General features: G+C 36.3%; 1 protein-coding gene across 2 annotated transcripts in view; it reads left to right on the forward strand.

Moving 5' to 3' along the window:
• Positions 1-15186, forward strand: part of mpp7a (MAGUK p55 scaffold protein 7a) — a 116193-nt gene that overhangs the window by 55820 nt on the left and 45187 nt on the right. For both annotated transcript variants that reach the window (XM_026276993.1, XM_026276994.1), the window contains 2 exons: positions 185-265; positions 6352-6483. In XM_026276993.1, coding sequence (XP_026132778.1) covers positions 185-265; positions 6352-6483 — 213 coding nt within the window. The remainder of the gene's footprint in view (positions 1-184; positions 266-6351; positions 6484-15186) is intronic.

Consider the following 15186-nt stretch of genomic DNA (forward strand, 5'->3'; position numbering starts at 1 on the left):
ACACACACTCTCCACCTGCTACCTGCCGCAAAAGAGACATTTATACTCTAATTATTCATAATATATGTGTTTATGTCTGTATGACCAATGCATGTGTTCACGGATGTTATCGATGCTCATTTTCTCTTGCTCTCTGGTTTCTGTTTCTCCCTCTCTTGCTATTCGTCTTGTCTGTTTCTGTCAGTTGACGGAGGAACTTCAAGGACGAAGTGCAAGTGATGAGATCAGAGAGCTTGTCAAGCTACTGTCCAAACCACATATAAAGGTAAGAGAGTAAACAAAACCACACAAAATGACAGATATACCATTCACTTTGTTACTGTACCGGTTAAAAGTTTGCACTTCTACTGTAAGTACAAGTGTATATATAAGTATTTTTCAATTAATGCAGTATTTCAGATTAAAATAGAGACAAGTCATTTAAAATCCAAATTTTTGAGGGCAGAACAGCACCTCCTGGTGAGAACAAAAAAAGAAAAAAGAACTGTATAGTTCAACCACTATATTCCTGTACAGGACTCTATAGAGAGGCTTGTGATTTCCCTAATTGTTTTTATATATAATTGTTTACTTTTATTAGGTTGTGGATTTAAATGTATATTAAGGCATTCTCAAAGTTTATGTTTTATAGTTTTAAATGTTGATTTGAAGTGTAGATTTTTGCATTATTATTATTACATACAACATACATTACAAAAATAAACACAGAAACCATTTTGTTACACAAAACATACAAATTATATAAAAATATAACAACAATTAACAGAAATCCTTTATCAGAGCGTATTCCTTCTGGGTCTGATCTGATTTTAATCTCTTATTTCAATATTCTGACTGATTTTGGTTATAAGGTTATAGCCATAATAATTCATTTGAGTTAGGGGTGGGCGATATAGAAAAAAGAAATATCATTTTTCTTTCCTTTCCTTTTTTTTTTTTTTTAGAAATATCACGATTCATGATTTTATCACGATTATTTGTCATGTTGGTTTTACTATTTTTGCAAGTTGTCTGAGCATTACAGCCAAACTAATTTCCCTATTATAAAGATAATTTTTTTTTATAATAATAATACTGGCAGATATTTTGGCCAAAGAGTGCAGAGATAAAAATCTTTGTTCTTATTTTTTAATAACAAAGATAAAAGAATTAAAAAGATACACATTACAACTACACAAAATATACAACTAAAACAAACAGTGCTTTATTTTCAGATACAATAGCTGTATTTAGCAGGAGCAGTGAAGATACTGAATGACCAAATATACAAATATTATTAACGTTGAAGGAACAGCATGCCCAAAAATACAAATCCTGTCAGCTGTCTGTCATTCTTTCACCATTTACTCACTCAAAAGTGATTTTAAACCTGAATGAGTTTCTTTCTTCCTCTGAACATAAATGCTATTTTGAGGAATGTGGAAAACCAAACTGGTTGCTGGTCCACAGTGACATCCATAATATTTTTTGCTACTATCAAATTCAGTGTGGACCAGCAACTGTTTGGTTGCCCACATTCTTCAGAAAATCTTCTTTTGTGTTCAGCACAAGAAATACATTAATACAGGTTTAGGACAATGTGACCTTGATAAAATTTTTACAGATATGAAATTTTAGGGTGATTTATTCCTTGACGGTAATGACAGTAGTCTGCATGTTTAATAGGCCTACTGTCCCTTTAAGACCTGCATGCATCTAATATACAGGCACATAGATGTTTTTCTCTCAACTGTTTACTTTATTTTTAGACATAGCCAACCGAGTCTACATGTAAGCCTTGTGTGTTTTGACAGTATTAGCGCAAAAGATAACTTAAAGATAACAATAATCAGGCACTGTTTGACAGACTCAGAAAAAGCACAGGTCAGACCAGCGCATGAATGAAACATTTAAAAACACATGCAGATAACGAGAGTAACTCTACCACTGAGTAAAAATTGCTGTGAATGCATGCGGTGTTGAACAGAACTGCAGCTGATAGAATGTGCACTGTAGCACGATACTACTATATTTCTTCAAAAGCAGATCGTGGAGACGTTTTTGTCGTCCACGATCAAAAATCATCATATCGCACACCCCTAATTTAAGTATTTATAATTTTGTATGTGTGTGTATCTGTGAGTGTGTGTAAGTAAGTGTGTATGAGTGGAAGTATCTGTTTTTACATTCTTGATTGTTTAGAATGTAACCCTTTCCTTGCTGTCCACTTTTTAACTGCACTGTAGTTGAATTATTGATTTTATTTTACATTGTTGCAGTGTTAAAGCCATGCCAGTTTATAGGGGTGTGCGTGTTACACGCACATGTCTCAGGTGTGAGTTGGGTGTGTTGATTTTGTACTCTAGATATTGGAGTTTAATCTGGTGAAGCTACGATTTTTTTTCAATCCGAAATGTAAAAAGTGACCGAAGAGTACACACGGGTTAATTGTCTTTAATCTGAACTAGTCTGGCTACACCACCATTGTACTTTCTGCTCTTCTTTCTATATCTTTCTTTTCTTTAGTCTAGTTTTCTTTCCCCTTATATGTCTATAACCCCGTGTCTGTTGGTGCTGTGTAAAGCGCTAGCAGATGGCTTCTGGGGACTAAAATGGCGTCTCTGTACGATAGTAACTGTATCACTCTCAATTAGTGTTGAAATGATCCATTCCCTTTGACCAGACATAAATCAGAACCTATTAAACGATCTCTTTCCTCCTCCCTCCTGTATGATTCACACATGAAAAAACACATTTTACTCATATTAGACCCGCTTACAGACTTGTATAGACATTGATGAAAGCGGCAATTACGGCAAACCGTGTGTTGCGGAAAGAAAGCTCTGCTCTGGTCTGAGCAAGAAAGAGGAGATGTGTGGATCTCGGTTTGTGTAGGAAAATAGATGGAAGTGTATGACTTTGCCCTTTTTTTCTTTCACCTCTGTGCAGATTTTGTGCAGGCATGTGTATGGGTAGTTAGTTCAGCAGGTTGAATAATGACTGTCCGGATGACAAACTCTTTCCTAATGAGAGCTGCATGCCCAGTTACATTTCCCATACTTTATTTGAACAAGTTTAACAATTTGTTATTGTAAGAGAACTAATTGACATTCTCACACAGACACACAACAAGAGTACCTGAAGAAACTGATTTTGACCCTCAATTCACTCGTTTGCCACCTGGCCTGATGTTGACCCCGTTCATTTAACCTCAGGAGAGAGTTTAGCTCCACAAAACACCCTTTATACCCCGGTCTCTGTGTGTATGTGTGTGTCTGTGTGTTTCTGTCTGTCTTTTGTGTGTCTGTGTCTGTGTTTGACCATGTTATGCGTGGCAGGATAGTGAATTTAGACTGAGTTGTTGGATTGTATACCAACCGGTGGGAACAGAGTGAAGCTATTACGCTGCCTCACAATTTCACTCAGCAGGGAAATGTGAAGACCAGTGTTTTAAATTGGACTAATCAAATGGAAGAGGCAGGGAAATGCTACAATTTTCCTGAAGTAATCCTTTCCATTAACAGATAGTAGTAAAGTCAGATTGCAGTGAGCAGCCTTTTTTCAGAGCTGTAAATGCCAATCCAATTCCAGTTTTTAGGCAAATACATATTGAGTATTTAATGGCAGGTTCAAAATGTGTCAAAATAAGGATAATATGTTAGTGTAATGTCATCTTTAAAAAACAAATCCCTTTTGCACACAATTCAATTCAAGGAAGAATGGAAGAAGCCTTTTTTTCTTCTTTTTTTGTGGTGTTCCTGGAAAATCCAAAAATATATTTTTGACTCATCGATTGATGGATTGACTCATTGGTTTCTTGTGACCTCTATACATAGAAATAATTGTTTAAATATTTTAATCTGTTCATCATGTATTGATCTATTGAATTTGTTGTAAGAGACTAGACTGCTTCTCAGTGGCATTATTAAGCCGCTGCTAAGGTGTTTTGAATTGATCTTTTAGCTGTTGCTATGTGGTGCGCAATACCAACAGTGTTGCACTGTTATTGAAGTTCCAGCTGAGCTGATACAGATCATTCTTTTCATGCTAAAACATTACAGCATTATAGTGCACAGTATGGAAAAATGGATATTAGTTTTCATTGCTAAAGAGTATGTTTAAGTGTTAGTAAATTAATGTTTTCAGTGATTCAGTGAAATTTGTGTGCATTAGATGAGTTTCAGCAAACACATTCTAAATTGGAGAAATGAGCTTGATCAATTAATTATCTAGTATCAAGATAAGTCATGGAGATGTTTCGTGGGGTGTCTCGGCCATGTTGTGCGTGTGTTTTGAATTGCCACATCCTAGACAAATTAACCTTCAGCTCTGCATGCATGTGCATTCTTTTGTGTGGCTTTGTGTTTGCAAGCTGTAAACGTTTTAAGAAAACTGAATCACAATGCCGCATTAATTTTGGCCTGAAGAATAAGGAAGACAAAGTAAGAGTTATTATAAAAAAAATGCGGTTGCAGATGGTTAATGCCTTAACGCTTTAATAATATTTATATTGTGACGTTTTATTCAAGTCCAAGCATAACACAATCTTTTTTTTTTTTTTTTTTTTTTACTTTGTTAAAGAATAGATCTGGTCATCTTGAAAAATCCAGGTCACGATGTGTGTGTCTGTTTGTCTTCTGAGGGAGGACTTGGACAGAAGAAATGCATGGCAACTCGGTTGCAATTAAAAATGTTCCATTTCAAGTTTGCTTAAAACAACTGCACCATTCAATCTAATCTGCAGAGCTGTGTTTAGTGTAGACGCAAACAACACTGTGCCCTACAGGGATTGTGAAAACTTTTTTTTGTGTCTGTGGTTGTTCTAAGTTGTTTACATCTCATAATATACTACTTATCTCTAAACACAGCGTGTGGATGTGTTTGATTGGCAGATATACAGTCTAGTAAGAAATTAGGTTTATTTTATAATGAGAACCAAATTTGTTTCACAGTGGTAGGTCTTCATTTATTAAATAAGACGTTTTCAAATTCAAATATTGTCAGATGATGAGCTAGTCCATGGTAATAAGGAGTTTAAGTATCTCAGAACTTCTTGACTGATTTCAAGATGTACATGACAGAAATGAATGATCGTTTCTTTGCAGTTCAGAAAGACTTGATTTAAAGCAATTTAAGTTTATTTGTTTTTTCATCTGTGTATCATATTAAAAAAGACCTCAGTAAAAAGAAGTTTTCTTGTTTATTATTTGTGTAATCTTTTTTTATTACAAAATGTGGACTGCAAACCCACTTTCTGGTAAAAAAGTGATTCAGATTCAACTTAATTTTAAAATTCATTTTAGTTATTTATGAAGACTGCATTGTATTGATGGAAACAAATGAATTATCAGATATTTCTAATATCTAATATGTAAGTTTCAGTAAAACGCTGGATTTGAAATTGACCCGCTTACTAGACACATGACTCACTCTCTCTCTCCCGGTTTGTTTCCTCTCTCTTTCTCTCTCTCTCTCTCTCTCTCTCTCTTTCTCTCTCTCTCTCTCTCTCTCTCTCTCTCTCTCTCTCTCTCTCTCTCTCTCTCTCTCTCTCTCTCTCTGTCTCTCTCTCTCTCCCATCTGTTTTGCTTTAGCCACATGTTGAGTGTTGTTCTGGAGCTTAATCCCATGTCATAAAACAGACACTTTTCTTCTCCTCTCTGTCTTGTCTCTTTTCTCTGTTTTTCTTTTTTTTTCTTTTCTCTTCCCTCCCATTTTTATCTCTGGCACACAACTGGAAGATGGTTTTATACTGGAAATGCGAGGGAGAAAAGGAGCAAAAGAAAAAGTGTTTCCAGCTACATTTGACACACAGCATCTTTAAAACATAAAAAAGTAATGAATGTCTGAATGCCGTCATTCTTATGCTATACCTCGTTCTCTGAGAGCTAAGGTGTGAAATATCTGAAATGGCTGAGAACTTCACTGCCTTCTGTCCATCCATCTGCCATAAAGTGTCCTCACCGCTTGGAAGCTCACAGCAATCTTGCCGTATTCCCAGCGGGATACTCGTAATACTCATAATAATCTAATCAAATGAAAGATGACAATATGATTGTTCTTGGTTTTGATTCAGTTCTTTTTTTTTCCTGCTGGAGACACTTTAACAAATAACATTGCCAAAGAGGGTTGTAGTGAAATAGTGACTGTAATCAATTCAAAAGCAGCTTTATTTGTCAGTAGGAGGTAGTAATCTAAAGCAGACCTCTAAAGCTCCATGATTTATACTATAGGATTCAAGCAGATGCTTGGAGTATGAAGGCTGGAATGATTAGCCAAAACGAGTAGCTACACAAAATCAGTCAAACGACTACTGTTTGTCTTACTGTGTGAGCTTCTGTGGACTTTTATGTGTACAACTCATTCTCGTTGCAGAGTTTGTTGTCTGTTCATGATACCGTGGCCAGGAAGAGTTACGATCCAGAACTTCCTCCTCTGCCAGACGACATTGACGATGAAGAAGATTCTGTCAAGATCATTCGACTGGTCAAGAATAAAGAGCCTTTGGTGAGAGAACTTCCTTCTCACACACACTTACAAACACATGCTAATTTCCACATGCTGTCAAAGCCAGACACCCAGGGCCTGCCATAATTCAAGCTGACGTAGTGGAAAACACTCTTGTGAACATGAAGCACATAAATACAAGCGCAGACGCGCAGTAGTGTCAGTGATGTGTTTGGCTCGTGCTCCTTGTTCACCCTTATCCTCTAGTTCCTGAGTGACCACATATCCTCCATCTAAACATGACACAAGCCACATTCCGCATTACCTTACAGACGCTCTCACCCGCTCTACGTCCAGTGGTCTCCTGCGTCGTCTAGATGTATGTGTCTGTTCCTCTTTCCCTTACGTGTCGTTCACCGCTCTCCCTAGGCTAGATTTCTGGCCAACTTTCGCTCCTCCATTTAATCTCATTTCTCTACGAGCTGTCAGAATCAAGACCTCTGTTTACTCGTATAGTCATCAGCTGCACAAACCTTATCGGATTCAAGCTTGAGGCTGTACTGTACTTGAAAGTGACAATGAATGAGCATTGACATCTATTGGCATTCTCAAGTTTCGATGAATCCCAGAATGACAAATTAAATCTTTTTGTATTTAGCTGAGCAGTTGTTGGGTGATTTGCCATTGTATCAGATTTCTTTTACTACATAACAACAAATATGCTGGACTAAAGTGCTTGTGGGGAGAAAAATTTATTGGCGGTGGTGTGGTAGAGTAGCAAAACACTCCTAGTCAAATGTCGAATTTCTAATTTCTGGACCTAAAATACTGTCTGTCTGCCTGAAAGACAGTATGTCTGGTTTTATACCAAGTTTATACTTGTGATACTCATGATGGCTAGTTTTTGATTTCATCTAAATAGACTGCATTGTCTCTATGTAATTGTATGTTGTATTCACAATTTTTACACTACCAAATGTTTGAGGTCAGTAGTTTTTTTTTTTTTTTACCAATGATGCTTTAAATTAATCAAAAGTGACAGTAAAGACATTTTAATACTTTATGAAATATTTTTTTCATTTGAAATAAATGCTGTTCTTTTGAACTTTTTATTCATGAACGAATTCCGGAAAAAAAAAAAAAAATTCCACACAAAATATTGATCAGCACAACTGTTTTAAGTATTGATATTAATAATAATAATTTTTTCTTTAAAGTTTCTTGAGCACGAAATCAGCATATTATAATTTCTAAAGGTCATGTGACACTAAAGAAGATTACTGATAAAAAATTCACCTTTGTCTTCACAGGAAGAAATTGCATTTTAAAATTTAGTGAAATGTTACTATAATTTGAAAAACATTTTTTTGGTCGCACTTTATTTTAAGGTCCAATTCTCGCAATTTACCAACCATTAACTATGATTTTGCCTCAATAAACTCCTAATTTACTGCTTATTAATAGTAAGGTAGTTAAGTTTAGGTATTCGGTAGGATTAGGGATGTAGAATATGGTCGTGCAGAATATGTGCTTAATAATAAGTACTAAAATAAACAGCCAATATGTTAATATATAGGCATGCTAATAAGCAACTAGTTAATAGTGAGAATTGGTCCCTATACTTAAGTATTATGTTATATGACTTGGGAAAACTACGTTGTTGCTGGAAGAGGTACCAGTGGAGCCAGCAGGGGTGTGTTCACCCTGTGGGCTGTTTGTGTTGTAGCGATAGGAATATTATACTGTCAAAATTTAGTCATAAAAGCTCCCAGGAAAGGTATAATAATAGAGGTATAATCTTGGCATCCTGGCCAAATTTGTTCACTTCCCTCTGTTGCAATCCTTGTATAAATCGATTTGCTTCAACACTCCTCTCCACCAATAAGCAGGTGTGTGGTGGGCATTCTGCCGCACTATGATTGTGTCACATCATCCACTGTTGGTGGTTGAGGAGTTTGCCTCCTTCAAAAATATGTAAAGAACTTTTCTTTTTTCTTTTTTTAAGTTCTATATGTGACAAGTAATTATTATTAATTGTTAGTACATTATGTAGTAGAGGCAATGCCTAATAAACACACCTGCTGTTCAGCTAAATAGTTTTTAGAATTTTCCTACAGAAGTATGTTTATATGCCCTGAAATATGGTGCAGAGATTTTCAATTAATAATGGATTTCAAATGCGTTCCGGATCAGATGTGTTTAGAATTCAGATTCAACATCTGTAGTTGATCAGCATTCGATTTTATTGTGAAATCCTAAGTGAAATGAAATACAAAATAAATCTCTCTTTTCCTCTCAATAAACATTGGGCTTTGGTTAGGTATAGTGTGACCTGTGACCCAAGTCCTCAGCAATTTTAGATGGTGGGTGCTGCTCCAAAACCTCTAGCTAAAACCTTTTTCAGACAAGAAGTTAAATGTAAAATCTTCTCTTTTTTTCTGATTTGAATTTGTATGAAATTGTATGTATCAGGTGCAGACAGCCTGTGCAGTCATTAAGACAAAAGTACTGCCAAGTTGAACTTTAATTTCTCTTTCTTTCTCTGGTGTGTGGTAGTTAGCAGGCCTCTTCCTCTGCAGATGATTCATCGATTTGTATAATTGTGATTAGTCGAATGGGTAGGATTCAGTAGCTCTGATTAATTGCTATCATTTTTCAGCCCATGACATCATGCGTATTTTAGTAAGGGGAGTAATGAGGAGAAGGTGGAGGGGAGTTTAAGCACTTCGGGGATGGGACCCAAATCCTCAAATGCTCTCCCCTCTATTTGGTAACTTTAACCTGCTGATTTATTAGCAGCAATGGCAGGATGCTGAAATAATTGGGCTTGGATCAGCGTACATGTGTGGTGATGGCAACAGCAACAGAAGTGAGCTCAGTGGTGGATTTTATTGAAAGAATGTGTCGTTTTGGATAAGGTTACTGAAAGGTCTATAGGAAGGCAAAATACTGTGTGTATGGGTGTGTGTTTGTTGGATAGATGAAGTGTGTATATTCTATCCAGATTTTCAGACTGAGTAATAGGAGAAGAGTAGACAGAACAGACATTTGCCAATAAGATGATTTGGCTTTAGATTGTGTGTGCACTCTTTTCATTGCATGGTTTGTTCATATTCTCATCTAGGTGCTTATTGCACTTTTAGGATGGAGCCTGCCAAACAAAATCTTTCGTCCCTAACTATACAATTTGTCTTTTGATGTAGTAGTCTTCTTTAATCTCCATGTTACTCATCCCGAGAGCTGTAGTAATCTACCCCCTCACCTTCTCCAAAATAAGGACCTCCTCTGGCTTCTGTTCTGTTGGAATGTATTTTTATTCACAAATTACATTGTCAGTATAACAGTTTCAGTGAAAAGTTGACAAATTTAGTATATCCAACTTGCTTTAACAACAGCATCACAAGTGTGTCTTTAAAATGGCATTTCAACTAAAAATGCATGTCACATGAACATTCATGCAGGTACAACCATATATATATATATATATATATATATATATATATATATATATATATATATATATATATATATATATATATTTATATATTTGAGGTAGATTCCCTATTATTAAAATGGCGGGCCACGTCTAGGAGCTTGGAGCGGTTGAATGTGGCATCTACCTATACATATCTATGGGTACAACAATGAGCATGATGTTATCATTCACACGGTTTTAAGGATACACAGAGCAAATGTGGCAAATTGTTTTCAAAAGTCTCCGTTTTGGTCCATTTACACTGAAAAACAACCATGGAGTTTCCAGTCTAAAACAGGGTTTGCAATATTTTCTAAAGTCTCCGTTTTCGAGGGTCGAAAATGCCGGAGTATTGCATAACCATAGCAAAAAGTTAAGCATTTTAAAACGAAAATGCACTAGTGTAAACATAACCTTAGGGGTCTGTTGTGGAACACGTTTGTCCTTAAATGGGCTAAGACATTCTTAGGTAACACTTTAGAATAAGGTTCCATTAGTTAATGTTAGTTAATTAACATGAACAAACAATGAATAATACATTTATTACTGTATTTATTAATCTTCGTTAATGTTAGTTAATGAAAATACAGGTATTCATTGTTAGTTCATGGTAATTCACAGTGCATTAACTAATGTTAACGAGCACAACTTTTGATTTAAATAATGCATAAGTAAATGTTGAAATTAACATGAACTAAGACTTATAAATGCTGTAGAAGGATTCTTCTTGCTTAGTTCATGTTAACGAAAGTAGTTAACTAACATTAACTAATGAAACCTTATTCTAAAGTGTTACCCATTCTTATTTTATTTTTTAATCGAACCTGAAAGCCATTTTGATTCTTTATATGGTTAAATGTAAATCTGATTGATCGTTTAATGCAAAAGTCAGCAGGAAAGTGTTTATTGAATTTCTACAAATTTTCCTTTGCTGTGCATTTAAAGAAATTAGAGAAATGATTGATGTAATTATTATTCAACTGTATTTGTTTTCCTAATATGGTCTCTGCCAGGGTGGATCTCAGGAGAGATTTTACAGTCCTAATCAGTATCTTTTCTTTAAATTCCATATTTTCAGACTCAAGAATCCAGAATTCTGGATTCACTTAACATTCTTAAGAATAAAATCTATATTTCATCTGACACCACTGATAGATAATGTAAAAATGACAAGTCATGATCCTGTGACTTTAAGCATCTCAAAAACAAGTCAAATAGGGACTTTGTTTTTAATGTTATAATTACAAAACATTTTCCAACAGCATAATATAAACTCTCACACACAGAAATTCACAAGTTGCATTCATTCTTGAGAACATGTAACAAAAAAAAAATGCATAAAATACACACACATAAAAAAAAAAATTGGTCTCCTAGTATTGAACTCCCTGTCAGCCATTGTGGTAGTGGATATTACTGTAATATGTACTACTTGGAGATTATTGGACGTGGACATTGAGTCCACTCTATCAAATAGAAATATTTTTAAGACTTGAACTTATGAACTTTTTAACTTCTTTGTAAATGTGTTGTATTACATAACCTTTTTATTTTTATTTTTATTTTATTTTTTAAAGAAAGTGAAGTGTCTATGTGAATAACTGAAGTTTGTGTGATTCTTCTCAAACTGTTTCAGTTCCCCAGGACAATGTCAATGAAGCTTTCGGGACGTCCTAAAACACTTGTTTCTTTTGGCGTATTGCTGTTGACTGTTCATGGCAATAAAATCTATACAGTGGTAGAGGACCAAGTCTCAGAGACGTGAAGCCAAAGCAAGACTTACTACTTTGGAAGAAAAATGTTTTTGAATGTCTGAGCTTAGATTTGTCATGTTGAGCCTTGGAACACAAGCATAGCCAAGAGACATTCTGTACTATAAAAGTTCACACTGTTCTCATTTCCTCTTTGACCTCTCATTGCTTGATGACATTTACATTTAGTCATTTAGCAGATGCTTTTATCCAAAGCGACTTACAAATGAGGACAACGGAAGCAATCAAAATCAACAAGAGCAATTATACACAAGTGCTATAGCAAGTCACAGTTAGCTTAACGTAGTACACGTAGCAAGGTGTTTTTTTTTAAATTATATAATATATAAAAAGAAAACTGATAGAATACAAAAAGAATAGAGAAGCTAGTGTTGTTGTTTTTTTTTATAAAGAAAACAAGCAGTTAGTAAATGAACACAGTGCAAGTCTAAAAGGGGCAAGTTGTGTGTGTGTGTTTTTTTTTTTAAGGATAGAATTATAATCGAGTTCGAGAGCCAAATAAAGATGGAAGAGATGTGTTTTTAGCTGATTCTTGAAGAGTTGGGCAGGTCATTCTACCAGCGGGGAACATTTAATTTAAAAGTCTGTGAAAGTGATTTTGTGCCTCTTTGTGATGGCTCTATAAAGCATCATTCAGAGGGCACATAAGTCTGAAGTAATGAATCTAGGTAAAGGGGTGCAGAGCCAGTGGTAGATTTGTGGGCAAACATCAATGCCTTGAATTTTATGCGAGCAGCTATTGGTAGCCAGTGCAAACTGATAAACAGAGGTGTTACATGCTCTTTAAAAATGTATCTTGCTGCCACATTGTAAAGGTTAAATTGACCAGTTCTGTCTTGGCAAAGTTGAAATAACAAAAAAAAAAAAATAACGATTGCTCGTCAGCGACCAGCACAGATCAGCTCTAGGCATGACAAAGCGGATATCGTCCTCTTTTGGAAGGCCAAACGAAGTAGTTTCACAACATGGCGGCGGCAGCGCCAACAACAATACTACAGTTTGAAATTGCATCATATGAGCCTCATAAAATAATTTTATAATATACATTTATTTATAGACAAATGATTAATTTAAAGAATGTTTGAAAATTTGTTTGCAAAAAGAGTTTATCATTGGTCATATGCAAGTGTGGAGTTCAGGCCTCTCTCCTCACCTTTTGCTGTTTTTCTAATCTTTCATTCCTCCTTCTGCATAGTGTGCTCTGATTTTCACAAGTATCCATGTTTCTGTCTATATCCTGTTACAGAGTGCACAGGAGGTGCTCTAGCACACACATTAGCACACACTGTGTTCTTTGTGTAGTAAGGTCTGCTTGTCTTTCGAAGGCATTTCCTCATGTAGGTGAAGGAACAAGATCTGACTTCTGAAAGTGATGTTTCCTTAGTGGGGTACACAGGAAACACTCATAAGACATCAAATGGATAATCCATTGTGTGAAACCACAGAGACACAAATCGATTTAAGTCTTTGATACTTATAAACACTTTCATTGTCTCTGTTTTGACCTAAACATTATCGATCGCAAAAGCATGCCTGAAATTGTTGTTTCTTTTTTTTTGTGTTGTACCCAGTAGCCTAAACCACTGATGAATCATATTAATCCGATTCCCCATATTAAAGGGCTCATATGATGCGATTTCTCTTGGGAGTATTACAAGCTCTTGGTCCTTCACAAAGATCCGTAAAGTTGCAAAGACTAAAGTCTAAAATCCAAAGAGATATTCTTTATCAAAGTTAAGACTCTGCCACGCCCCCCTAAAATGGCTCATTCAAACATGCCCTCATATGTCTACGTCACTATGTGGAAATATTTGTGTAATGCTGCCCAAATGTTCACACAAAGAAATAAAGCGTGGTTTCAGTAACCGCATTTAGTATTGAAGCAAAAGCACTTTATTTGGCCTTCTGAAAGCAGATGGATTTAGGAATCTTTAAGATTACTTACAACAGAACAGCAACGCATTTTATGGACGACCGTTTCATGAGCCTAGAAGAGGAGGTCATTCTGACTTTGCTACGACAATCTGGCGCTTCAGAATCAGCTACTGTATGTTTTGTTATTAGTTATTTTTGTTTTTGTTATTTAAGTACTTGTTATTGAATGTTCAAATGCTGAGTTTTGCGCGGTGTGTGTGTGTGTGTGTGTGTGTGTGTGTGTGTGTGAGTGAGAGAGAGAGAGAGAGAGTGAGAGAGGCAGGGTCACACAGTGGGGTCAGCTGTCTCAACCATCTGTTAAGACTTGTGTACTGCAAACACATATGAGCTTCATCACTGTGTCTGTCACGTCACTCTCTTTCAGACTTGTACTGATAGCAAAACTAAGGACATTATTAACTGTCTTTACATTTATTTTGAAAGATGAAGCTCATAATTATGGAAAGCGGCGTTACATTTCCGACGAGTGCTTGCGGTGTTCAGCCAATCACAATGCACTGGGTCAGTTGGCCAATCAGAGCAGACTGCGCTTTTCGGAAAGAGGGACTTTGTAGAAAACGATGCGTTTTAAGCCCCTTTCACACTGCGATTTCGGCAAATACACGAGTAAAGTGTTCCGACAATTGTTCCCAGGTCGCTAGATTTTGCACTTTCACACTGCCAGTGATTACCCGGAATATGTACGCACGTTCACATAAAACCCATAAAGGTCCCGTAACGACACGTGAAATCAGGGCATGAGGTGTAATGTACGAGTCGAAAACGCTAGGCACGTTATACTTTCACTGAAGCTAGCGAACAATCTCGGCATCAGCGCAGAAAGTGAGGATCTCTGCTTCATTACGGTTTGCACATATTTTTTTTTGTTGCGAACGTTGATCTTCTTTCAAAACAGCCGGTAAAAGAGTCGCGCGATAACGTACGTCATCACTACGACTCGGCATTAGATCTGTTTTTTTTTCACAAAGCGCTCACCCCGGGACTGAACACGGCAATGTTCCTAGGTCCCCGACCCGGGTTCAATGCCAGAATCAATCCCGGGACGTGTTTGCTTTCACACAGAAGGCAACCCGGCAACGTTCCGGCAATTTGCCGGCTCCGAAGTGCAGTGTGAAAGGGGCTTGAAAGAGGCAGGGCATAGAGGACCTACAATATTGTACAGACTTTGAAAAATAATTTGTATTTTGAATATTAAAGTATGTCAACGTATTCTGTTACACCAAATACATGAAATAATGCTCTTTAAAAAAAGCATCATATGACCCCTTTAAATAATATATTAAAAAAAATTGGTTCTGATTAGCTGCCATTTATAGTTGCTTTGTGCAGTATTTAGGTTTCAGCCTGGATGGAAAAATCTCTTGATGTTGGAAACCTGCTTTGGAGTGTGTTTTCCCACTGGATATAAAATGACCGTTTCTTGCCTTCAGGGTCATACTGCAGGAGACAGGAACGATTATATCCAGCGTTTTATCCCAGGCCTCAACTTCCCTCTCCCGTTCATTCCCTTTTAACCTCCACCCATTCCCATTTACCTTCCTGTCATTCTTATTTATTTCCATTCAAGTCAGGCCTGTCCTG

The sequence above is a fragment of the Carassius auratus genome, chromosome 12 (genome assembly GCF_003368295.1).
Source record: "Carassius auratus strain Wakin chromosome 12, ASM336829v1, whole genome shotgun sequence".
NCBI classification, from domain to species: domain Eukaryota; kingdom Metazoa; phylum Chordata; class Actinopteri; order Cypriniformes; family Cyprinidae; genus Carassius; species Carassius auratus.